At 40.1% G+C, this 27,321-nt stretch overlaps 2 protein-coding genes across 2 annotated transcripts in view; both read left to right on the top strand.

The window, feature by feature from the left end:
* Positions 1–307: 307 nt before the first annotated feature.
* LOC114643707 (gastrula zinc finger protein XlCGF57.1-like) overlaps positions 308–27,321 on the top strand; it is a 116,107-nt gene continuing 89,093 nt past the window's right edge. The window contains exon 1 of the mRNA XM_051927428.1: positions 308–595. The gene's annotated coding sequence lies outside the window, so the exon portion shown is untranslated. The remainder of the gene's footprint in view (positions 596–27,321) is intronic.
* On the top strand, positions 6,988–26,895 carry LOC114643709 (gastrula zinc finger protein XlCGF57.1-like). Its single transcript, XM_051927467.1, has 3 exons — positions 6,988–7,057; positions 14,695–15,308; positions 24,262–26,895. The coding sequence occupies exons 2-3, from the start codon at positions 14,705–14,707 to the stop codon at positions 25,332–25,334; spliced, it is 1,677 nt and encodes a 558-aa protein (XP_051783427.1). The 5' UTR covers positions 6,988–7,057; positions 14,695–14,704; the 3' UTR covers positions 25,335–26,895.

Below are 27,321 nucleotides of genomic sequence, written 5' to 3'. Positions count from 1 at the left end.
TAGGAAAGGAGCGGCTAGTCAAGTGGCTGTAATATTGAGAATATTGGGAATATTTCTTAAAAATAAAAGAAAAAACATTTTAAATAATTCGATTAATTAGTAAATTGCGACCGATCTTAGAAACATTATGAAAACAATTCGACATGCAGAAGATGTGAACAATACGGTATTGAAGTGAAACCCAGTGAGCCACAAATTGTATTGGGAATTGTAGTCTTTTACTGCGTAATGATGGGACGCATGTGCAGAATATGGCTGGAAAGTTGCGCATGCTTACTGGCTCAATAGCGAGAGGCGGAAATTACGCCAACTGTTGTGTCTAGCTTTCCAGAAGTTACGTCAACTGGCTGTAGCGCTCACAGTTCGACACGGAGGGCACATGGGTATCTAGGAGATCACTTGACACTTAGATGCAAGTTAAAGGCTGCTGTGACATACAAAAGGAAAGGAGTGCTGTGTATGTAACAAGTGAGAAAGAAGGGCAGCGCTGTGCAGCGACAAAAGGGTGGCCCGTGGGACGGAGGAGCGGACATCCCAGGCCGAAAGGAGAGCAGCGCGGTGAGGGAGGAGCCGTCTGACGGATACAGAAAACCAGGTAAACCGTAACAGTGAACTGGAACTGGGCCATGTGTGGTTGTCAACTGTTACAAGAAATCGACTAAACACGTGCATTATTTTTAGGAGTCTCTAAATTATTTTGTATTAAATCATCCCCGTTTACCTGTTAGCAGCACTCATAATACATCTTGTGCAAGTAATTCAGTCACCCAATGTAAAAATTACTCCATAATGGCCACAATCTGTTTTTTCTTCACTGCGTATGCATTTTTTTTGTTATTTTGTGGTAGATTTTGATTTTCTAAACAAGATTTATTGACAGATCCTTGTTAAAACATGCACATAAATCTCAGTCTTCATTCAGTGGCGCTCAATATTACTAGTTATTTGTCAGATGAGGTTTCCCAATGCAGTTTACAAAATAAAGACATGTTACAAACTTGTATTTCATATAGCTCCTTTTCTGTAGTGAACTCCATCTTAGTATTCTTTACAAGTGTGAAGGTGTAACTTTACAAGTGTGAAGGTGTAATTGTTTATGTGGATTTATTTTTATTTATTTATTTTTACAGTTGGCATACAGGCACATTGAGTTACTCAAGGTGGCACAATAAGTTTTAAGATTGGGGCTTTAGCTTGAAGTCTTGTTTATCAAAGTCTGATACTTTAGCTAATGGACTATCTAGCCTGGAGAGTGAATAATTATTTGTATGTATGTATGTATTTATTTGTGGGGTATTAAATGTTTAAATACTTTATAGCAGAACTTCAGCATTCACAGTAGTACAAATAAAGGAAAAGGAAAAGCCCAGTGTATTTTGCCCAGCCATCTACCACCTGCCCACAAACAAACCAATGCTTATTTATAGCCTAAAATAAATACCTACTGTAATAATAAGGGTGTAATCTGACCAAGACAACACCCCCCCAAAAAAAAAAATCATCAGAGAGACAAAGGCAAGGCAAAAAAGAAGGGGGATGTACTGTAGCTCACTTAATAATGATTTTTATTTATGGGTAATTGCATGGAGACTCGCATAGGTGGCGAGATGCATGATATTAAAAAAAATCTTTATCTTTTCCCTTTCGTTTGTATGGTTGATTGATTGTTTCAATTTTTTCTTCTCCAATAAAAATGGCTAATTAAGGGTAAGTTAAGGTACTTTAATATTAGAACACCAACGAAGTTGCTGCTAAAAGGCAGGCTTTGCAGTCATTTATGAATATCAAATTAAAAATCAGTCATTTCAAGAAGTAATAGCCTTATATAAACACTAGTAATGACTTTTCTATAATTTTAAATCTATGTAATGATATCGTGATAATAAAAAGGTTTTTCTTTCTATCAAAAATATGAAACTTTTGAATGTTAGTGTATGTATTAATATCCAGTATTTTCTCTTTTCTGTCAGGTTACATATCTCAAAAACTAGGCTAAACACAATAACCTTATTTGGCAGGTGGACTACAATCATAAAGATGATGTTCTGCTAAAAGAAAAAAAAATCGCAAAAGTTTGTGTAAATCAATATTAGGTCATCGATTTTTAAAGGGCTATAAAGGAAAGAATATATAAATTGGTTTCAGATCATATGGCAAGTGAAAAGGATCCTGTTTATGCTGAGAAATAACTTTTTTTTTAAAAATTATTTTAATATCCCTGTTGGTTCAGGACATATTGCAGAGTCTTTAAAATACAAAAAGTTATGTTGACCGCCATCTTGAAGGGGGCTTAGTGGGGAGCAGAGTTAGGGATTTTTTTTTTAAATTATTTTTTGCCTTCAATCAACAATATAATTTTTATTTCTATAGCACATTTCCATGCACTGTAATGTACTTCAAAGTACTTTACAGGCTGTTAAAGAAATAGTTACAAGCAAAGAAAAAATAAATGAATAAATAAAATTCAAGAAATAATGCAGTATTACATAAGATAAATAGAGGCGTAGAGTCCTTATGTGGTTGGTTTTTTATGTCTCTAAAGATAAGCCCAGTGATCAACTTAGATGGTTTGGGAGGACAGAAAAAAAAGTCTGCAGGGGTTCAAAAATCTAAAAACTGCCTGTCCCCCACTAGACATTCTAACTAACATAAATGTTGTTAAGTAGTTCCATATTATGTTTGTTTATTTTTAAATTTTTTTTAAGTCTTTGTCTAAAAGGATTTGATTTAGTGAGTCTCGTGGGAAGTTGGGGTATCCGATTTCATTCAAGCATCACAGGTAGGCGTACAGAGTTTTCATCAGGTGGCTTCACATCACAGAAGAACCAGAAAAGAAGGGAGAAAATTAGAGATTATTAATTATTGCAAAATTATTTGAAGAATATGATATATTAATTTCTAGTTTATTGAGAGTAGAACTGTAATATAGTTATAAAAAGCAAAATGTTTAATGAATGAGGTAAGTTTTAAAATTATGCAATAACTTTTTTCAAAATTTGGTAATTCTAGATGGAATGACCCATATATATCATTCTTCCAAATTATTGGAAACCTTGGTAAAGATGAATAAAAAAGGGTTGTAAAAAATCACCTTTTAGTGAATGAACCTAATCTCACACTGTAAAAGTATGTCATCCAACTTTTAATTGAAGTAAAGTTATTCTGCAAAAAGAAATCCCTCATCAAAAAAAATTATTTTTAACAAAACCACAAGGTCCACGAATATTGGCACTCCTAGAAATTCTTAAAGACAAAGTATAACTGTTGTATTTTTTTTTCTATGTATATCTAACTTTTTAAAGTTGATTAGAGTGTGTAGAGGCATTCAAGCAGTAATCCACGACTTCCTGTTTCACTGAGGTATAAAACTGAGGTGGCACAGAGGCCAAATGCCCCTACATTAACATGGGAAATATGAGCGCACAATTTAATTGAGAGAAAAGTGCGTTGACCTTCATAAGTTAAGGAATGGCTATAGAAAATTGCTACTCACCTGAAAATGCCAGTATCTACAGTGATATGAATTTTTATACACAAAATATTGTGCCCTACTATTCTTTGCCCTCCATAGTTTAAAAAAAATTCAGTCCTTTTTTACAAGAATAGTAAAAAAAAAATATATATTCACACTCCTTCACTTTTTACATATTTTGTTATGTTGCAGCTTTATGTTAAAGTCATTTAAATTAATTTTTCCCCTCATCAAACTACAGTCAATACCCTAGAGCAAGGGTCCCTAACACATCGCTCGCAACCCCATTCCAAGTAGCTCGCCAAAGGGTTAATGAATCCTACATAAATAGGAAAACTTGATTAGTCAAATTATAGGGGTGGGCGATCTTTCTAAAAAATCATATCACGATCCTTTTAACACAAAATCACGATCCTCAATCTGCAGTCTATCTTTTCAATTTGGCATACACTTAAGAGAATATCTGGATTCACACTCATCAAGACCTAAGTAACACTTTATTTTGAATATCAAACAAAGTTGAATTCAATTGTCCTCTCGTTCACTAGGTAAGCGGAGTTAAGGCACATGCCCCGAAGCTAGCGAGTGAGTGAGGAAGGCCCCTCCCCTTGGCCCGCTGCGTGTATCTCGGATTTGCACAAATAAACCGGTACCGCAAGCGAACTATGATACATGGCAAAATGAGAGAAGTCACAAAATCAACTGGAATGTTCAAGCAAATTATAGAAAAAAACCCGATCTAAATCCGTTAAGTAGTTCTCTCGTAAAAAGCAGACAGATATACATACAGACAGGCACACATTGGATTTTATATATATATATATATATATATATATATATATATATATATATATATATATATATATATATATATATATATATTTATTTAGTAAAAAGGCAGGAAAGAGAAATTCAGTATAAGTAACCACTTTTACGCGAACCCCAATAAGCATACCTAACATACTGTACATATGCAAATACACTAAAACACTTTACACCTATCTTGAGAGTGGCTTATATGAATTCCCATTATTCCCATTACCTGTTTTCATTACACAGCCTAATTGCTGAGGGACCAAATGATCTCTTAAATCTGGTAGTTGTATTTGACTTTGTAAGCATCTGTTTAGTGCCCCATAGCTGAAATGAATTTTTACAGTGTAGTGGGCATGTGGAATCATTGAGGATTTGATGGGTGTTTATAAGAGATAGCTGTGTGAGTGTATGCCGGTGTCTAAATGGGATGCCTTTTTAGGAGGAGGTGAGGTGAGGTCAGGAGGGCCCTTTTGACCTTCAACATCTTGTAGCCCATGGTGGTCTTAATCTGACCTAGACTGTAGACACATAATAATAAACTTGAACTTATATATCATAAATAAAACAGATTGTGAGGAGTGACTGTTAATTCCTTATTAATGCATCAGTTCTGCCAACATGTGACACATTGCTCAAACTCATATATACATGTATGTATTACAAAACTCCAATGGCATCTGTCACTTAGATGTTTTGTTATAACCACAGACTTACTGTATGTTGAGTGCCTATCGTTTATGGCAGATAATTGCAGATCAGTTCTATACTGCCTCTGAAATGTCCACAGGCATCAATCCATTGGGTGGCCCAGATGCATATCATTCTGTCTGTATGAGCAGAGTAGACAGTAAAAAAACTGTCACAATTTAATGGTTATTTAACTGTCAAAAAAAGAGTCAGGAGCACAGACCAGTGTACGGGTTGTCTCAGTTAAACTAACACACTCAACAATTTATTATTATATTTTTATTGGTATTAAATTGAACAGTTTCATCCTTTTTTTAATTTGCATATAACAATTAAATCAAATCAAACCAACTCAAGCAATAACTTTTAACTTATAATATACCTACCACATGCAGTTCATTTACCTGTATCAAATGAACAACATCAGTTAACACTAAAATATTTAGAATAATATCAATAGACAAATACACTAATCTTAGAATCAATGGAGGCTCACAAAATGTTGTTCATGTTTTCCGGAATGAAGGAAGGTTGCTTTTCTGATACAGGGTGTGCAGTAGTTTCACTAATATATCAAAAATAACAGCATAAGTCAGATCCATCCATCCATCCATTTTCCAACCCGCTGAATCCAATCACAGGGTCATGGGGGTCTGCCGGAGCCAATCCCAGCCAACACAGGGCACAAGGCAGGAACCAATCCCGGGCAGGGTGCCAACCCACCGCAGGACACACATAAACACACCCACACACCAAGCACACACTAGGGCCAATTTAGAATCGCCAATCCATCCAACCTGCATATCTTTGGACTGTGGGAGGAAACTGGAGCGCCCAGAGGAAACCCACACAGACACTGGGAGAACCCGGGAAGCGAACTAAGTCAGATCCCATAACCGAAAACATTCAGAACACACTGGAACAATATTTTGCTAACAATCATTAAATTTTTGTTGCTCACAATGCAGATATATGAGGGTGAGTATTGAGAAAAGCGCTATATAAATGTAATGAATTATTATTATTATTATTATTATTATTATTATAAGGAAGAATTTGCAGGTTTGCAGCAAAGTGGCGTTCCCTTGTACCGTTATGTGTTTTATGGCAGTGCAACAAGTATTTATAAAATAGTCTTGTACCTTGAAACAATTAATTGAAACAGACAGCTAAATAAACTGCTTAATTGTAAATTCACATGTATTTGTCCATTTATTATCATTATTTTAACAATTTATTGCATATTACAGACAATCCATTAGACAACCCCCTAGGGCTCCATCATCTGAGCGGAGCCGTTTATAAAAGTTTAAGGGCGCTCGCGCTCCAGACCGGGGGGACCCAAAGATCGTTGAACTTTGATGATACTGAGTGGGCGCTGTTACGCGATGGGCGCAGTTTATTAAAATAAAAGTGCGCGCGTACAAGGAGTGCGCGCTCCAAGTCCGCGGGATACACACCGATGGTCGTCGAAGTTTAATAATACCGGTCAACGAGGGGCGATGTCCGTCCACCCCACCTAGGGCTCCAAATGGTCTTCGAGCGGCACAGATTATAGTTTTTTTTTTTTTTTTTTTTTTGGGTGGTATAGATTAATGTAATGATTTTTTTATTAGATTTGGATTTGTACAATGATGGTGGTAGTCTTCCAGCGAACCGAATTTAGAAGTAGGCTCGTAGAAAGTCGCTTTACAAACTTTGGTCCCAATAGCTGAAAAGTTGTCTAAATGTACGTGAACAGTCAAAGAAACAGACATAACATTGTACAGAAATGATTAGTACATTCTTAAAGTGACAAGTTGAAAAATATGGGCTTTCTAAATTTATCAATAAAATGTTCTTTTATTGGGAATATCGATATTGAAAAGTTTTCGACATGGTATTATATGTTCTGCTTGTAGAAGACGAAAGTGCATTATATAAATTTTAAAGAACATCTGCCAGATCGTAAGTCCTCCAAACTGAAGTTGGCAGTGACGGTGTCATAGAGGAGGAATCTATCAATAACTTTCAAAAGAACAAGGAAAGGTAAGCAGTCCAGAGAGAGAAGAAAACAAGAAGCAGTAAGAGGCGGCCGTCCAGGTGAGGAGAGAGGCGAAGCGCTTGGGTGGAAAGAGGCAACTGTGAAAAGTAGGTTCTTTGTAAGAGAGTGTCGTGCGCAGAGGTAGAGGTGGAATTACGGCACACGGCGAACGATTCAATTGCAGATTGCTGTCCTGGTGATGGTAACAGAGTAGTGGGATTTTAAATAAGGAATAACGGAGGAGTGGAGAGAAATGGACGAGGGGTGGGTATCCAGTTACGGGTGTGGCGAGCGTCCGTCATTGAGATGATAGACGTTGACAGGAATGGGCGCGCGGACACTGTAGTGCCGGGGAGTAATCGCAGAATTACTGAGGTGACAGGCGTACACCTCACCGTCACAGCCCCGCCGAATTCAGAAGTCACAGGTCAGGTTATCGCTAACGCTGCACGGTGCAGTTGATTGGAAATTTCACTTGTGTTATGTCAAATCAGTTTTCATGTGAAATCAGTTACTCGTAACGTCATACGGAGCAGCGAGGACCATCATGCTCCCCAAAGCTGTCAGGTGGCAGCATGCTGGTGCTGGAGCACCCATATGCATGGCAGTAAGGCAACCTGGGTATTGTAGTCCCGATGCACAACGCACCTGGAAGCTGTGGTGTTACTTTTCAGAATAAGTGTCAATGTCCATAATGGGGTTCGCGTGACAAGAAAGCACCTCCTCCGCATACTGTTGTGCCTCTTGATGTACTTTGTAGGTCTGGCATACGAGGTGCTACTCCTGTTCACTCAGAGACAGCAGACAATCCCTGAGGTGGAGTGGAATGGAAAGGAGTGAAACAAGGGGAAGGAAAAAAGAAAGAAAGATAAAGGGAAGGAATTTCTAGTGTTGTTTGCAATTCCAATTTCAAGGGAAGTCTATATCAAGTATTTGTGTAAAAGAAACTGATTTCAACCAGGAACTCTGGTGGAAAGTTTTGCCTGGGGTTTTTATAGCTCAGGTATTCCCCATGGTGACCACAAATGTTATTAGCCCAAGAATTGCATATTAAGCCCATAGTTAATGGTACTGCTTGATGGCTCCACCGTGATCCTAATTTTCATTAAATACATTCATGTTTTTGTCCCAGAAGTTTGACAGTGGCACAGCAATCACTGCTGCCGATTTACAGTTTCAGAATTACGTTCTCCAATCTTGGCCTGTTCTTCTTTATGTGGAATCAGAAAGATGTGCAGGATGGGCTGACTGGTATCTATCAGTTGGGTCAATCTGAGTGTGTGGGCCCCTTGATGGACTGGCCTCACATCCAGAGTCAATTTCTGTCTTTCTACAAGTCATAAATGGAATTTGTGTCTTCAGAAAACAACTGGCTTTTTTAACTTTTAAGTAAAGACTTAACCAATATCTTTCCTTTGCCTAAACAGTTTTTTGTAAGGTCTGCATTAGTAAAAACGCTTATTTACGGTTAGGTCCATACATATTTGGACAGAGACAACTTTTTTCTAATTTTGGTTCTGTACATTACCACAATGAATTTTAAATGAAACAACTCAGATGCAGTTGAAGTGCAGACTTTCAGCTTTAATTCAGTGGGGTGAACAAAACGATTGCATAAAAATGTGAGGCAACTAAAATATTTTTTAACACAATCCCTTCATTTCAGGGGCTCAAAAGTAATTGCATAAATTAAATAACTGGAAATAAAATGTTCATTTCTAATACTTGGTTGAAAACCTTTTGCTGGCAATGACAGCCTGAAGTCTTGAACTCATGGACATCACCAGATGCTGGGTTTCCTTCTTTTTAATGCTCTGCCAGGCCTTTACTGCAGCGGCTTTCAGTTGCTGTTTGTTTGATTGATAGATAGATAGATACTTTATTAATCCCAAGGGGAAATTCACATTCTCCAGCAGCAGCATACTGATACAAAAAAAACAATATTAAATTAAAGATTGATAATAATGCAGGTAAAAACAGACAATAACTTTGTATAATGTTAACGTTTACCCCCCCACACCCCCCCCTGGGTAGAATTGAAGAGTCGCATAGTTTGGGGGAGGAACGATCTCCTCTGTCTGGAGATGATCCTGTTCAGTGGATGCAGTGGATTCTCCATAATTGATAGGAGCCTGCTTAGCACCCGTCGCTCTGCCACAGATGTTAAACTCTCCAGCTTCATGCCAACAGTAGAGCCTGCCTTCCTCACCAGTTTGTCCAAGCGTGAGGCATCTTTCTTTTTAATGCTGCCTCCCCAGCACACCACCGCGTAGAATAGGGTGCTTGCCACAACCGTCTGATAGAACATCTGCAGCATCGAATTGCAGATGTTGAAGGATGCCAGCCTTCTAAGGAAGTATAACCGGCTCTGTCCTTTCTTGCACAGCGCATCAGTATTGGCAGTCCAGTCTAATTTATCATCCAGCTGCACTCCCAGGTATTTATAGGTCTGCACCATCTGCACACAGTCACCTCTGATGATCACGGGGTCAATGAGGGGTCTGGGCCTCCTAAAATCCACCACCAGCTCCTTGGTTTTGCTGGTGTTCAGGTGTAGGTAGTTTGAGTCGCACCATTTAACAAAGTTATTGATTAGGTCCCTATACTCCTCCTCCAGCCCACTCCTGATGCAGCCCACGATAGCAGTGTCATCAGCGAACTTTTGCACGTGGCAGGACTCCGAGTTGTATTGGAAGTCCGATGTACTGTATATAGGTTGAACAGGACCAGAGAAAGTACAGTCTCCTGTGGCGCTCCTGTGTTGCTGACCATAATGTCAGACGTGCAGTTTCCGAGACACACATACTGAGGTCTGTTTGTAAGATAGTCCACGATCCATGCCACCAGGTATGAATCTACTCCCATCTCTGTCAGCTTGTCCCTAAGGAGCAGAGGTTGGATTGTGTTGAAGGCGCTAGAGAAGTCCAGAAACATAATTCTTACAGCACCTCTGCCTCTGTCCAAGTGGGAGAGGGATCGGTGTAGCATATAGATGATGGCATCCTCCGCTCCTACCTTCTCCTGATATGCAAACTGCAGAGGGTCGAAGGCGTGTTGAACCTGTGGCCTCAGGTGGTGAAGCAGCAGCCTCTCCATGGTCTTCATCACATATGATGTCAGAGCAACAGGCCGGAAGTCATTCAGCTCACTGGGACGTGATACCTTTGGGACTGGGGTGATGTAAAATGTTTTCCAGAGCCTCGGGACTCTTCCCTGTTCCAGGCTAATGTTGAAGATGCGCTGTAGAGGACACCCAGCTCCGATAAACAGACCTTCAGCAGTCGTGGCGATACTCCATCTGGACTCGCTGTTTTGCTGGCACGAAGTCTCCTCAGCTCTTTGCTCACCTGTGCTGTTGTAACTATGGGTAGGGATGTCTCTCCTATGCTGGTATCAGCAGAACGATGTGTGGAGGGTGCAGTACTCCGAGGTGAGAGTGAGAGTGGGTTAGGGTGGTCAAACCTGTTAAAGAAGTTGTTCATTTGGTTTGCTCTCTTCACGTCTCTCTCGATGGTGGCACCCCGCTTCGAGCTGCAGCCAGTGAAGATCTTCATCCCATCCCACACTTCCTTCATGCTGTTATTCTGCAACTTCTGTTCCAGCTTTCTCTTGTATTGCTCCTTCACCGCCCTGAGCTGGTCTCGGAGTTCATTCTGAAGGCGCTTGAGCTCATGCTGATTACCGCTTTTAAAAGCCCTTTTCTTCTGGTTCAAAAGGCCCTTGATGTCACTTGTAATCCATGGCTTGTTGTTAGCATAGCAGCGTACAGTTCTTACTGGAACTAAAGTGTCCATACAGAAGTTGATGTAGTCAGTAGTGCAGTCAACAACCTCCTCAATGTTCTCATTATGTGATCCCTGCAGGATATCCCAGTCTGTAGTTCCAAAGCATTCTCTTAGAGCCTTCTTTGCCTCCGGGGACCACTTCCTGAATGATCGTGTGGTTGTAGGTAGAACCCTCACTCTTGGTTTGTACTGAGGCTGAAGCAGAACCAGGTTATGATCTGCTTTCCCAAGCGCAGGCAGCGGGGTGGCGCTGTATGCGTCTTTAACGTTTGCATACAGTAAATCAATAGTCTTATTTCCCCGGGTGTTACAGTCCACATACTGGGAGAAGGCAGGTAATGTTTTGTCCAGCGTCACATGGTTAAAGTCTCCAGCAATTAGCACAAGCGCCTCAGGGTGCTGCATTTGTAACTTAGCAACAGCAGAATGGATGATGTCACTCGCTGTCTCCATGTCTGCCTGAGGAAGGATGTATACAATAAGAACAATGACATGTCCAAACTCTCTGGGCAAGTAATAGTGTCGCAAACTTACGGCCAACAGTTCGATGTCCCTGCAGCAAGTGGAGACTTTGACTTTAACATTTCCAGAGTTACACTACCGTGTATTAACATAGAGAGCGAGTCCTCCTCCTTTGTGCTTCCCGCAGGTACTTGCATCTATGTTCCGCTCTAAATGTGCTAAACCCGGGTAGTTCCATGTTAGCATCTGGTTTGGTGGTAGTTAGCCACGTTTCGCAAAAGCACAACAAACTGCATTCTCTGTAGGTTCTGACATTTTTCACCAGCGCAGCCAGTTCATCAATCTTATTTGAGATTGAGTTCACATTTCCCAGAATCACAGTGGGCCTTTCTGTCTGAAGTTTAGTCTTCAACAAGTGAAATGCATGCTCAATTGGGTTAAGATCAGGTGACTGACTTGGCCATTCAGGAATTTTCCACTTCTTTGCTTTAATAAACTCTTGGCTGTATGTTTTGGGTCATTGTCCATCTGTATCATGAAATGCCGCCCAATCAATTTGCTTGCATTAAGCTGGATTTGAGCAGACAGTATGTCTCTGAACACCTCAGAATTAATTCGGCTGCTTCTGTCCTGTGTCACATCATCAATAAACACTAGTGTCCCAGTGCCACTGGCAGCCATGCACGCCCAAGCCATCACACTGCCTCCACCGTGTTTTACAGATGATGTGGAATGCTTTGGATAATGAGCTGTTCCATGCCTTCTCCATACTTTTTTCTTGCCATCATTCTGGTAGAGGTTGATCTTGGTTTCATCTGTCCAAAGAATGTTTTTCCAGAACCGTGCTGGCTTTTTTAGATGTTCTTTAGCAAAGTCCAATCTAGCTTTTCTATTCTTGAGGCTTATGAGTGGCTTGCACCTTGCAGTGCACCCTCTGTATTTACTTTCATACAGTCTTCTCTTTATGGTAGACTTGGATATCGATATGCCTACCCCCCCTGGAGAGTGCTGTTCACTTGGTTGGCTGTTGTGAAGGGGTTTCTCTTCACCATGGAAATGATTCTGCGATCATCCCCCACTGTTGTCTTCCATGGACATCCAGGTCTTTGTGTTGCTGAGTTCACCAGTGCTTGCTTTCTTTCTCAGGATATTCCAAACTGTAGATTTTGCCACTCGTAACATTGTAGCAATTTCTCGGATGGGTTTTTTCTGTTTTCGCAGCTTAAGGATGGCTTCTTTCACCTCCATGGAGAGCTCCTTTGACTGCATGTTGTCTGTTCACAGCAAAATCTTCCACATGCAAGCACCACACCTCAAATCAACTCCAGGCCTTTTATCTGCTTAATTGATAATGACATAACGACGGACTTGCCCACACCTGCCCATGAAATAGCCTTTGAGTCAATTGTCCAATTACTTTTGAGCCCCTGAAATGAAGGGATTGTGTTCAAAAAGTGTTTTAGTTGCCTCACATTTTTATGCAATCGTTTTGTTCACCCCACTGAATTAAAGCTGAAAGTCTGCACTTCAACTGCATCTGAGTTGTTTCATTTAAAATTCATTATGGTAATGTACAGAACCAAAATTAGAAAAAAGTTGTCTCTGTCTAAATATTTATGGACCTAACTGTACATAGAGGGGAGCTTATTATCTGGTGCTTGCTTGAGTCTGTGGTGTTTAGTGTTGTGATACACTCACAGAAATTTGTGAAAGAAGAGCTACAGGCCTCCGTCTTAAAAAAAACACAAAGCCAGAACCGAACTTCATTCAGGGCTGACGCCAAAAGAGTGGACCTCCCCACTGTCAGTCTGGCCCCAAACTCAAAAGGCACGCTTACGGCCAGTTTGGGTCCAAAAAATGGTAAGTAATTAATTTGTCATTATTTATTGTTAATCTCTCTATTATAAAAAAAATCTTGGAAGGAGACGAGATGTGATTTTCTCAGAGAGACACTTTCACGTCCTGCGAGACGAGACTTTGTACCAAGATATTTGACCACGCTTGGGACTGGAAATAAAAGACAAAGAGTAGATGACAAAGTAGAACTTCGTAAAGAAATCAAAAACTTTGGAGCGGTACACATGCAGAGCAGGTTAGAGATAATGGAAGTACGAAAAGTCTCAAAAAAAGGATAGTAAAGATTGCATTAGCGCAAACAAATAGAAATTATTACTTGGTGAAATAACAGAACAGATAAAAGTGATCAAATATATTGCTCGGGATTAAACTTTAAGTTGGAAACTTGTAGATCATCTAATTCGTGTTTCCATCAGGGAAAAAAAAAAGTAGAAAAAAAACTTCCCAAAGAAGAGGTGTATCTGCAAGAATGAAAAGATTTGTTGTTTGGTGAAAGTGAAATCCCATGAGAGAAAATTTCAAGGCCCACGAGACAAAAGCTTATGTAGATCATCTCATTCGTGTTATCATCAGGGAAAAGTAGTGTTTCTTCCCAATGAAGATTAATGAATTAAAAGATTTGTTGTTTGGTGAAAGTGAAATCCACATACACGAGAGACAGAGATGCGAAGTCGTAGGCAGCGGGGTTGGTGAGCGAAGCAAGCAGGGGACGAAGCCCCCTATTACTCTAAGAAATTAATAAAAAGGCAAGAACAAACATGAAAACAGAAACAGGTTTTCCTTTGAAAAGCAAAGAAGAATCGTAATACTAAAACTGCAGTGTGTTTGCTTCTTGTCCTTTCATACAGCTGGGACAGTCGTCCATCTGCATCAGTGGGTGGCCTTACCCCCCTTAGGTGCTACATAAAGGGGACAGGGCAGAGAACAAAGAAAACTAACAGATCTAGTAATGTCTGTGGCACTTTAGTTCACAAAAATATTTGTCTGAAATGGTTATTATATGTGTCAATAAAAGAGTGTGTGTTTGGAGTTCTAAAGATTCTTCTTGTAAAATGTGGAGTAACACAATAAGGTATTTGAATGTTCTTAAAAAAAGAAACTCACCTAGTAATCAAGGACTTTAACTCCAGTTCAGAAACATAAGGTCTTTGTACAGCTACAGCTAAGTGCTTGATTATGGTACCCATACCAAAGTGAGAGGGAATAAAACTGGGAAGTGGACAGCTATAATATAAAGGGAAGGTGGCAGTAGGTGTGGTAGTTTAACTGCCAATAGGTAGGCAGTTCGTCACGATGGGTAAGGATTTAGACTTCATACCCTGAAGTTGTGGGTTCAAATCCCACCATTGACACTGTGTAACCCTGAGCAAGTCACTTCACCTGCCTGTACTCCAAATGGAAAATGAACTGTAACCAATTGTATCTCAATTGTTGTAATTCGCTTTGGATAAAGGTGTCAGCCATATAAATAGATTATATATTGGAAAGAGTGTTAAATAAGACGTATTGAAAATGCCAATTCTATTTCTTAATTTAATATGAAAACAGCTCAAGTGTAACAAGGCATTACAATGTTTTTTTTTTATCTCCAGAGATGACAAAATGAACTCCTCTTCAGTAGAAAACAGTTCCAGTCTGAGATCTAAGGCAGCCTCATTGCAGAACTGTAAATGCGAAGAGGACATCTCTGAAGAGAGCAGTAGCCCAGGTGACGAGGACACGTCCTCATTCAACATTGTCTTGCATATAGTAGGTGCCATGGAACAGAGTACTTTCCAGATTAAGGAAGAGCAATGTGAAGAGGAATCTTTCCAGTTTACAGAGCATGCTCTGTATGTGAAACAGGAGGACTGTGAATGGCGGTCATCTGATTTTAAAGATGGGCACTTTGACCAGGAGGTGGTTAGCATTAAAAGGGAGAGTTCTGAAAAAGACACTGCCTGCTTTAGGATGGACAACTATGAAACTGTAGGTCACCCCAAGGAAGATGTGTCTTCAAAGAGTGATACTGGGGTAAAGAGGTGTCCAGCAGTAAAACAAGAAGTGACTGATTTAACATCCATTGTGCATACTGAGCACTTCTCTCAGCAACATCCTGTGTATGTCAAGCCTGAGATATTGGAGTCCGATGAGCTGCTCATCCAAGAAATGTGCTGCAGGAGAGAAGACCATGAACATGCATCATATGCTTCACTGCCTGGGAAACGTAAGTGCTAAATCTAAAAGTAAAATATTGGTTTGTTCATATGTTGAGGATTAATGTAGTCTGCCCCAGTAAGTATTCTGTTCAAGAGTTTTTAAATTTTGATGTTTTGATAAAGGAAACCGACTATAAATCTCATCTCTCTATTATAAAAGAAAATCTTGAGACGAGACGAGACTTTGGACATGAGATTTTTTCGAGTCCCGCCCTCCTCTTGACCATTTCTGGTTCATGGCCCACACCCAAGGCCCTCTCATCTCTCATTTGTGTGAATGCTTTTGTCAGACATTCTTCCTGCCTCTCAGCTCTTATAAATTTTTACATTTTCGTCACTTTAAGTTCCCAATAAAAGAAGACGTGTTATGTCCAAATCTTATTGAAGAATTTCATCTTGAAGGGTTCTCAACAAAAGAAATGAGTACATGGGAAATCCTAGCACTGAGAAATGATGAAGTCAAACAAATTAACGCGAAAATTGTCGATCGGTTACACGGCAAATTGGTTAAATGCATATCAATAGACTTTGCTGAAACAGTTGGTGGTGATGGTGCGGAAGATGAAAACATCAACTTATAATATCCAGATGATTATCTACAACCGTTAACACCGTCTGGTCTTCCTCTGCATGAATTACTGTTGAAAGAAGGATGTATCGTAATGTTATTGTGTAATTTACGTTTGAGTGATGGGCTATGCAGTTGGACAAGATTACTTGTATTGAAAATTGGTAGAATAATTTTAACATGTAAAATTTTAACAGATGACAAGAAAGGTAATGTAGTACATCTTCAGGGGATAACATTAGACACCAAAGGAGAATTTGATATGCCATTCGTATTAAAACGTTTACAGTTTCCCGTTAGAATAGCTTTTGCAAAGACAATTAACAAATCTCAAAGCCAAACATTCGAAAAAGTTGTTTTATGTAATAGAAAGAAAGAAATGAAATTCAATCTCGGGCAGTTACACGTTGTGTTGTCACGATGTAAGTCAAACATGGAATCAAAATTCAATGCGATATTGAAGAAAAGTTAATTCCAAATATTGTTTTTACTGAAATTTGACAGCAAAAGTGTAAGTTTAAAAAGTATTTGCGTGCAAATTTCAAAGCCAAACAGATTGAAAACATATAACGGGGCCAATGGGGCTCCTACAGAGTACTCAGTTAAGGATCTGAACACTTACATGAATGAGAGATTTCAGTGTTTAATTTTGAATAAATTTGTAAACCTCTTAACAGCACGTTTTTTTGACTTAGATATTACTCGTTATTTAGTGTAGATGGATGGGCTAAAACGACAAATTTATCCATTTAAAATTAAATGTACAACACAATGAAATTGTGCAGAAAGTAAAGGGGTCTGAATACTCATTAAATCCACTATATGTGTGTACAGTATTTGTGTATGTTGTCACAAAAGCAGACCACAGACATCGAAAAGGTTTGGGGCAGCCACCCGTATATTGTTCCTTGGCTGCAAAAAGGGTTAATTTGGATGTGATGTTCACAGGTTTGAGTTCAAAACAGAACTGATGGTAAGATGAAAAGATGGCGTCTTCAGAAATGGAGCGATGTCATCTATGGCACCGGTACCGGATTTGATGTGTTTGGGTGGGGATGTGTGTTTTGGGGGGGAATGGGGCAGATGGTGCTGGTACCAGAAGTGACATTTTCACTGGTGCCAGGACCTAGCACGATTTCCCGTGGATGGTGTGTAGAAGATTGAGAAAGAGAGTTAGTGCAGCTCCCAATCGCACGTGTGTGAGAAATAATATGTGTAAATAATATAATGTATATGGGGATGTCACAATACCAGAATCTTTCTGTTCAGTACCAATACTAATACATTTTTGTGATACTCTGTACCTTTCAATACCACAACAAAAAGAAAAATTCCCTCCAATGGCTTTTTATGAAAGTACCTCCATTGTTGAAGTTAACATTGTGCCTCTTTCTGAAATACAATATAAAACATATAAATGCTAACAGTAACAACAGCTTTAAAATACTGGAATATCCATCAAGTTGTTACCCAATTATCATTAGCATTCAGTTTTAATTTGTGATTTTGGTGGGGATCTCCCCAGAGTAACAAAAATTGGGGGGGGGGGGGGTTTAATCTAGAGGAGAGTTCAGCATAGGGTTTATAAAGAATGATATGTCATGGACTACTTGATTTATCTTAGCACAATCTAAATGTATTCTCTGACAGTTTCTGTCCTGCAACTGAACAATAATGTGCAAAATCCATACTAAATATCAAAATTTAAACCGTGTCATATGTGTACTGTTGAATAAGTGAATTCTGAGATAATTCAGGCTATTTCCATTTAAACCAACTCTTTAAAGCTGTTTTTTGTGACTGAATGCTTTTAATCTCTGTTTTGTCAGTGAACCACTCTGTTAGGTCTGCAACATTTGCTGTTGTCAAATTTTATACTTGCATCATTAGCTGAATTAAAGATAGTATTGAACAGTAATATTGAATGAACGAGTGAAATGAATTCAAATTTCAAATGTCAGAAACTCAAGGAACTTTAATCTTCCAAGCCAGTCTCTCCTTTTTGACATTTGTCCCAGTTTTATAGCTTCCTGTGTGAAATCAAATGTGCCAGTTTTATTTTGATCCTTTATTTCAGAACTCCTGTTAAACAGCCTTTTGTTTTGCCGTTTATAAGGTTTCTTATGTGAGTTATCACACTTTGTTAAAGCTCAAGGCTGTTGTGGCCTGCAGAGGGTGCTCCTGCCGCGCAGACCTGACACAGACAGATGCAGGACATGAGTTCTGCACACACACTTTTATTTGTTTTCATTTTCTTTGTGGGAAATGCCTTCCCCTGCTTCCCATCTGTACAGCACAGTTAAAGCACTAAACACACTGCACAAAACACCTTCTTTTCTTCTTCTTTCTCTCTTTCTCTTCCTCCCAATCCACCTCCACTCCTCCTGGCAAGCTTCATCCACCACCTCCCGACTCTGGCTCCCAGAGTAATGGCAGTTAGCTCCTTTTATAGGGCACCCGGAAGTGCTCCTGATGTCCGGTGATCTTTTTCCAGCAGCTCTTCTGGGTGTGGTGGTAGTGCTGCACCAAAGAGCTCAGCCCTTCCTTCAATGCCCCCTAGTGGCTCCCATGGAACCCAGCAGGGATGCTCCAAACTCCAACCCCAAAGAAGCCCTGTGGTATTCCGAGGCACCACTGCAACCCAGAAGGGGGTAAATGCCCAGAATACCTGAATATGCTCTCTCCCTTTGTCCTTTCACTCTGTAGGCATCTTAGCCAAGCAATGGTCCCGGCCGTACGCCACCCTGTGTATAAATGAAGAATTGGACAATTAGTTGGGCTGTCATTACCTGTACGCAATAAATTTATAACTATTAGGCAGTATTACGTTCTTCATTGTACTGTTAAGATATATAATGTGCTTTTACTTACGGTTTATACTAATTCAGACTCAAATGCAGTGTTTCTTTTTTTTTTTTCTATTTTATTTTATTAAAATCTTAAAACATTCCATACATGCAAGTCAATTTTAACAAAACTGGTTTGAAACTCATTGTTTCTAGATTTGTATTTAGCAATGAGGTATGCTGTTTTGCTTGTCCTGCAAACTGCGTGTTTCGACAATTATGCCTCTTTGCACATTAACACATTGCACGTCCTTTTAATTGGGATGATGTGCCTTGTCCTTTGAAGCATTGAAAAACTAAATACATTTTAGTTTGGTATTAAGAAATTGTGTCCTCACAGGTGGCGCAGTGGTAGTGCTGCTGCTTTGCAGTAAGGAGACTGTGGAAGATTGTGGGTTCGCTTTCCGGTTTCTCCCTGTGTGGATAGCGCTTTGAGTACTGAGAAAAGCGCTATATAAATGTAATGAATTATTGTTTATTATTAGTGGAGCCACTCAAGTCATCATCTTTGTAAACAAGCCAATTTCACTGCAAGCTGCGGTCTGATAATGGACAGACACTTGGATAGTTGTAAAAGTGCTCATTACAAACAGAAAATAAATACAAAGTCTCCCTTTATTTATCAGGAGTGTCTAGGACCACCCAATCTCACAGAGCTTGCACAGGTGGTGAACCAGCTGGGTTTAAAGGAAAGGCTGCAGGGATCTGTGGTATCCAGGGTGAACTTCTACAGGCTGGTGGTAAGGCTGTCCTCTTGGCATTGCAAGCAATCTTTGCTTCCATTTGGGAGACTGGCATCATCCCAACTGACTGGAAAACGGGACTTGTCATCCCTATCTGGAAAGGGAAGGCTGATCTCTTAGATTGCAGCAACTACAGGGGGATAACACTGCTCTCGCTGCCGGGTAAGGTCCTTGTTAAGGTCATCCTCAATAGGATCCGTGATCACTTGCTCACCTACCAGCGACCGGAACAGTCTGGTTTTACGCTTAAGAAGTCTATCATCGACCACATCCTGGCACTGAGGGTTCTCATGGAGCGCAAACGCGAATATCAGCAGAGTTTCTTTGCAGCCTTTGTTGATTTTCGCAAAGTGTTCGACTCAGTTGATTGAGCTGCCCTGTGGGACATCCTGAGGGTTCGCGGGATCCCCTCGAGGTTGCTGGATGTCATGGCCGGCCTGTACACAGGTAATGTGAGTGCTGTGAAGAGTGGAGGCAGGACCTCTGCATTTTTCCCAGTTGATTCTGGGATTCGTCAGCGGTGTGTTTTTAATCCTACTCTGTTCAATGCTTGTATGGACTTGGTGTTGAGCAAGGTCGTGGTGATCAGCGGCTGGGGGGCATCTGTTGGTGAAGAAAGATTCACGGATTTTGACTTTGCTGATGAGGCTGTGATCGGGGCGCTCGGGAGACTGAGTGAGGAGTCTGAGTGTCTGGGTTTGTGATAAAAACCAAGAGCCAGCCCTTTAATGGCACGGCCATCAGCAGTGTGTCTGTTTGCGGAGAGAGTGTGGACCTTGTCAAGAGGTTTATTTACCTCAGCAGTGACATTCTTGTCTCTGATGACTCTTCCTATGAAGTCAGTAGATGGACTGGGACAGCATGGCGGGGGGTCATGAGTTCGCTGGAAAGGGGTGTGTGGCACTCCCGATATCTATGTTAAAGGACAAAGATCCAAGTCTTTAGAGTCCTGGTGCTTCCTGTCTTGCTATATGGTTGCGAGATATGGGCGCTATCCAGTGACCTGAGACGAAGACTGGACTCCTTTGGTACTGTGTTTCTCCGGAAAATCCTTGGGTACTGTTGGTTTGACTTTGTGTCGAATGACCGGTTGCTCATGGAGTCCCGAACGAGGCACATTACCTGCATTGTGAGGGAGCGTCAGTTACGGCACTACGGCCATGTAGCGCGTTTCCCCGAGGGGGATCCAGCTTGTAAGATCCTCACTGTTGGGGACCCGATTGGCTGGACCAGACCATGGGGTCGCCCACGTCACACCTGGCTGCGGCAGATAGAGGGTAATTTCCGGAGGGTGGGACTAGACCGTGTGTCTAACCTGGGGGGTTGCAAACCAGGATCCCGAGTTGTTTTGTCGTGCAGTGGGTGCAGCAACGCACTGCACCAGTGCATGCTCCTCAACTTAACTTAACTTGACTTCACTTGACTTACCTTTTCATCTCCTCTTACTGATGCATGACAATACAAGTTAAATGATTACACCTCATTTGATGGGTGACATTATTTCACTCTCATACCATGCACAAATCTGTTTCTAAATTAATCCTATAAAGGAGTGAAAGTGGTAATAATGTGAGACTCTATGTTAATTTGTTTATTTTTGTAACAATGTTTCTTGTACCTGTGCACTGAAGTTGTCTCGTGCAAACACAAAGCATTTCCTTTCTCTATTTGACATGTTTTGAGGCGGTGCTGTAGCACCACAACTTGAAGCCATTTTTTCTCTTTTTTACCATATGTACTTTTTACTCATATTTTTCTCATGCCAAAGTAATTTGCTTACCTGCAGTCACACATGAGTGCAGTTCCGACTTTCTTGGTTTTACAGACGTGGTAAAAAGTCTCATACTTTTACGTTTTCTGAACTTGGGTACCGAATTAGTACAGAAATATCGGTTCTTGTTGCATTTCTACTCATGTACAATTTTATCACCAATAGGCAGTACATTTTTATTTTTTTAATATAGTTCCTGACTGCATAGTTTTGAAATACCAATACATGTCAAAAACACAGAATGTAACCCATAAACCACCACATGCTTGGGGGGGTTAATGCACCCCCCGGACACCACATACTTTTTTGCTGCACTTTTTAAGTAAACGTCACAATTCACCAAGAAAAATTCAAATTTTAATGGAACACTTTTTTTTTTCATGCAAAGAGCATCACAATTACAGCAACACTGATCATTTCACACACTGCCAATGAACTGTAAAAGCTATAAAAACAAAACCCAAACAACTACTGCAACAATATGTACAGTGTGCAACTGACGCCATTGATAAAATTCAGTAAATCACCGTGCCAACTGCACTTGAACTGGCTGCATGCAAGCACACACAGAGGCCAACGCTAATGCTTGCAGGCCAGTCTAGTGCAGTGGCTGAATCCCAGGGACAGTGAGGCTGATCATTCGCTAGGGTACGCCAGTGGTCAGGAGCTGGCAGCTCAAAGAATGGACGGCACGACTATAACCGGTTCCGGCAGTTTGAGGGTTAAGTCATTCTTAAGGTTAAAGAGAGCAGAAAAAAAGGTTAATTAGTTTTTTGATGTTCACATTAAGTTTTATAGTTAAATTTCAAATAAAGTCTGTTTTTGGACAAACATCTATTTTACTTATATATATATTGTGAAGTCAAGCCCAACACAGACAGGCAGGAGACAGGTTTGGCACCCAGCACACAGTTAGGCAGAGTGGTGGCTCTGAGGGATCTGCACTGGCAATTGGAAGGTTGCCGGTTCGAATCCCGTAAATGCCAATAGGGACTCTTCTCTGTTAGGCCCTTGAGCAAGGCCCTTAACCTGCAATTGCTGAGCACTTTGAGTGGTGAGAAAAGTGCTATATAAATGCAAAGAATTATTTTTATTTACAGTGCACAAATCACCAACACAAACAAGGCTCACAGAGCCCAACACAGTCTCTTCTTTCCAACAGTCCTTCCGCCTCCATCTCCACTTTGTCCTCTTCTTCCCGACTCTAGCCATCGAATGGTGGGGATGGGCCCCTTTTTATAGGGCACCCAGAAGAACTCCAGGGGCCCAATGAGCTACTTCCTGGTGTGGCTGAAGTGCTGCCAAATAGGGCCTTGTTAAAGTCCAGTTACCCCCTGGCGGTCGCCATGGGCATAGCAGGTTTGAGCTGGAAACCAAGGGGGCTGCCCTCTGTTGGCCTGGGAAAGAAACTGTCCTGAGAATACTCTCTTCACTGGTCCGGGTAAGGGCTCTGGTTGTCCACCAAAATATATATTGACGTATTACAATTCATCTCCTGTTTTTAAGCAATGTATTTTTTTTTCACACTATGGGGCTTGGCTTGTCAACCCCCTCGGCCTGCGCTACACGCCAGCCACTTCACATCTCTGCAGTTCGCGTATGTGGATTTCACTTTCATCAAACAACAAAACTTTTAATTATCATGGATATGCCTTTTCATTGGGAAGAAACACTACTTTTTCCTGATGGCAACACAAATTAGGCGATCTACAAGTCTCCGACTTAAACTTTTAATCCGAACAATATTTACATACTTCTGTCATATCAGCTATGTCAGTATACTCAATCTCTTTTTGCTGTTCTGTTATTTCACAGAGTAATAATTTCCTTTTGTTAGCGCCCATGCAATCTTTATTATCATTTTTTATAAGAGCATAGGGCACATGAACTGTGTCTGACAATAGCATTCACACGAATGAGAAATGATTGTACCGTGTGCATGGTTGTAAATGTTTAAGAGTAGGGTGGGATTTTTTTCAAATCTCTTTGCAAAAAGTCTTGTCTCGGGACTTGAAATTATCTCCGAGAATGTTTCGTCACAACATTTCCTTTTATAAGAGAAAGATGTGTATGGAGAATACTGCCGACTTCAATGTTAATTAATATTTTAGCTACAATATAAAATTACTTCCCTTAAAATCCTAACTTGCAGCTTAAATTAATGTTTATAGTGAGACTGTGCTTGTCTTTCCGCTCAGGAGTGTAGTTTCCCCTATTGCTGGATGGTTTTAGTGGTGGAGTGTTTTACCATGTTAGCCATTGTGGATGCAGTGAAAAGTCAGGCCAAATGATATCTTTTATTGGCTAACTAAAAAGATTACAATATACAAACATTCGAGGCAACTCCGGCCCCTTCTTCAGGCAGTTTGTTATACAGAAACTGCAATTCCCTGTGTTTATGTAGACAAGCGGACAGATGCAACATTGGAAAACCTTTAAGTGAGTCATCTTCAATGTAGGAAATTAATAGAGCTGTCTCGCCTAAGATTCAAGTAGCTGTTGAATTTTAAAATGAGAGGAGAACAATGTATAGTCAAGATCTTTTGAAAAGATAACTGTCTAACAACGCCTTTTGAAGATTTCAATGAGTTTTCCATATAATGCGGATCTGTAGTCAAACTGTCTGGGTCAGTCAGAGAGATATAAACAATCCTCATATCTGGTCATGAAACTCTGGTCTCTAATTAAACCATTTTGTAATGTGTTCAATTTTAGCATTGGTTTAAAGTCACAGTGTTTATGGGCAACAACAAGACACAACAAGAGAGAAATGAATGGGAAGTTAAACTGGTGTTAAAATTTATCAGAAGGGGCCTGAGTTGCCTCAAAAGCTTGCATATTGTAATCTTTTTAGTTAGCCACTAAAAGGTGTTATTTTGCTTGACATCTTACAGGGTGGTTTTAAATTTCTTGCTGATTGCAATACTTCATATATGATTGATCTCTCTTTTCACATGTGGAAGGTCTTGTTTAATTAGTTATTCTTTATTTCATCATCCTTGACAAAACTAATTATGCTTCTCTGTTTTAAAGCAGATTTACCAGAGGAGAGCTCTTCATTTGCACTGGATACTCAACATCATGAAAATATAAAAGAGTCAATATTTGTGGCCAAAAGTAAGAACTCAAAAGCTTTGCCCTACAACAAGAAACCCTCAAGTGTAGAGGGTGTACAGAACCTCAAGAGAATTCGAACAGCAATTGGCACAGTCGGTTTACCAAGCGACCCAAAAGTTCACTCTAGAGGGAATCTAAATTGCTGTTCTGTATGTGGCAAACAGTTCTCACGTTTGAGCAGTTTTCAGGTTCACATGAGAGTTCACACTGGAGAGAAGCCATATTGCTGCTCTGAATGTGGAAAGCAGTTTTCATCTGTAAGCAGTCTTCAGGCACATAAGAGAATTCACACTGGAGAGAAACCGCATTCCTGTCCTGAATGTGGTAAACAATTTTCACAACTTGGGCATGTTCAATCACACATTCGAATTCACATCGGAGAGAAGCCATATTGCTGCTCAGCTTGTGACAAACGATTTTCACACAAAAGCAGCCTTAAAACACACTTACTGATTCACACTGGGGAGAAGCCACATTGCTGCTTTAAATGTGGCAAACAATTCTCACAGCTCAGCCGCCTTAAAGCACATGCACCAGTTCACACTGGACAAAAGCCACATTGCTGTTCGGAATGTGGCAAGCAATTCTCACAACTTCGTTCTCTTCAAAAGCACATAATAATTCACAGCTTAAAGAAGACATACTGCTGTTCTGAATGTGGTAAAGGGTTTTCGTCCATTAGCAGTCTTAAGACACACACAAGAATTCACACAGGCGAGAGACCACATTGGTGTTTGGCATGCGGCAAACGATTTTCACACGTAAGCAGTCTTAAATTACACACAAGAATTCATACTGGGGAGAAACCACATTGCTGCAGTGAGTGTGGCAAACGTTTCACACAAGTTGGTCATCTTCAAAAACACATGAGAACACACACAGGAGAGAAACCACATTGCTGTTCTGATTGTGGCAAACAATTCACACATTCAAGCAGTCTTCAGAGACACATGGAAATTCACCGAAAAGCAGTACAAAAAATATCATGACCGAAAAGCATAGTTTGCACTTATTGTGATGGAGCATAAATGAACTCACATGGAGATATTCATCCCTAAGAGGTAAACGGGACATGCTCAAAACAGATACATGACTACGATTGAAAAGACAATGGCCAGTACTCTTATTTCAACCAAATGTAGACCAAGATCTGAAGCAAGAACAAGTTACCAGAGTTTCATCATGGCTACATTAAATGTTAGCCAGTGAACAAGGTGGTTCACAGAATCCAAAACCATTAAGTTCATGTTCTGAAGAGGTGAACTGGAAGCGGTCATAATATTTTGTTTTGATTACTAAGAGTCTGCATGCTCAACCACACATAAAGAATCTACCATCCAATTTCTAAGAGACAATGGGACCACAACCCCGGACAAAATGACAGCAGAAGGAAGGTGTACAGATTGTGTGGCAAGGAAACAATCTGACTTCTGAATTCCAAGTTGTGGACTGGCATGTGGTTCAGGGTTTGTTTCTACTTTGCACCTGAAGTTCCCAGCATAGGCTCTGAGTAAATGGGTTCAGTAAAAGAGAGAATGAATTCCAGGTCAACGCTTATGAGTGAAGAAATAGAAAATCAAACAAAAATGTCATGGATATAGTCGGTAAGGATGCCGTATGTTGAAAACAGGACTAGAGTAAATTCGTCCCACTTTAACTTTTAAGGCCTGCTTAAGATTGCCTTTCTTATTAGTTTGCTAAATAAGGTTTAGCAAATGGAAAATGTGACTATTATGTACCGTTCATGCAACCAAAGTAAAAGAGAAAAAGGAGGGCAGGATAAAAAGAAGCCATGAATTAGGAGTAAGGTTGATTCATGTTATGGCACTGCACAAATAATTATTATAATAATACATGTTGTTTAAATAGCAGTTTTCCCATGATCGAGGTGCTTATATGTCCAAATGGAAGCAGTAGTGCTGTAAGAAGCCCCTTATGGCAGATCATTCTTATAGTGTTTGAACAAACACATCAGCTTTCAAACAAGACAGCCCTCCACTAATATTGACACCCTTGTTAAATAAAAGCAATATGTGTTGTCTTTACTGTTTGTCCTCTCGATCTTTCATTAAAAATATTAACAAAAATATCTGATGCTGCCGGGATAGGTAAGGTCTGCCTTCCCACAAGCTTGAAATGGATTAAGTGGGTTTGAGGATTTACAATAATAAACAAAATAAAGTGAGGGGAAACAACAGCCAAATAAATGCAAAAAATGTGTAGGGCAGCTCATGTAGCCTTTCCAAACATTAAAATCTACATTCCTTTAATAAACTATTCAAAAGACTTAGACACGATAGAACCAAATTAGTGGACACAAATAAATTTATTCAACAGAACTTCCCGTACATTCCTCCGATCCAGGCATCTGAATTTAAAAACAAATAGGCATAAAATTCATTGGATGACAGAAACGGCCAAAAAATATTCAACTATTGGACCAAGTATTTAAACTAATTGCCCCCGTGACCTCTACATCTGCAGACGGGGTAATTAAAAACAACATTCTAAATTTGTCTAGCGATGTAAGTCTAACGGTCGATCAAATTTCAGTTTTACAAAAAGGGCTAACCTTCGTGCCCATCCCACTGGTTAGCTTCCACAGGGAAAATATTAAAATGAAAATTTTTGACTATCACCGGAGACTAAAATTAGCCACTTTCTTTGAGAATGGGACAGATTTAGAAAAGACTCCTTTTCGCCTTAAATCAGATTGGCAGCCTAATATAGAACAAGTCCCGCTGGAAGTAGCGGAGATAATCAAGAAGGGCAAAAGACAGATCCAAGAAATAGTAAATGAAAATCACAATTCACCAAACAATCTAACAAAAGCGGAGGGAGAGGCCCTGAGAGAACTGCAAAATAAAACTGAAATAATAATCAAACCGGCGGATAAGGACAGTGAGATTGTGATTCAGAGCAGGCAAGATTAGATTTTTGAGGTGCTTAGACAACTAAACAATATGAAACACTATC

The sequence above is a fragment of the Erpetoichthys calabaricus genome, chromosome 5, assembly GCF_900747795.2.
Source record: "Erpetoichthys calabaricus chromosome 5, fErpCal1.3, whole genome shotgun sequence".
Lineage (NCBI taxonomy): Eukaryota > Metazoa > Chordata > Cladistia > Polypteriformes > Polypteridae > Erpetoichthys > Erpetoichthys calabaricus.
Note: the sequence above shows the minus strand (reverse complement) of the source record. Positions and strands in the feature narration are given on the sequence as shown.

What these genes read in the sequence shown, in the direction of transcription:
- LOC114643709 (XM_051927467.1), top strand. Translation starts at nt 14,705, where the DNA reads ATGAACTCCTCTTCAGTAGAAAACAGTTCCAGTCTGAGATCTAAGGCA. An exon ending in TGCTTCACTGCCTGGGAAAC is followed by an intron (nt 15,309 to 24,261) that starts GTAAGTGCTAAA and finishes TCTGTTTTAAAG; the next exon opens with CAGATTTACCAGAGGAGAGC.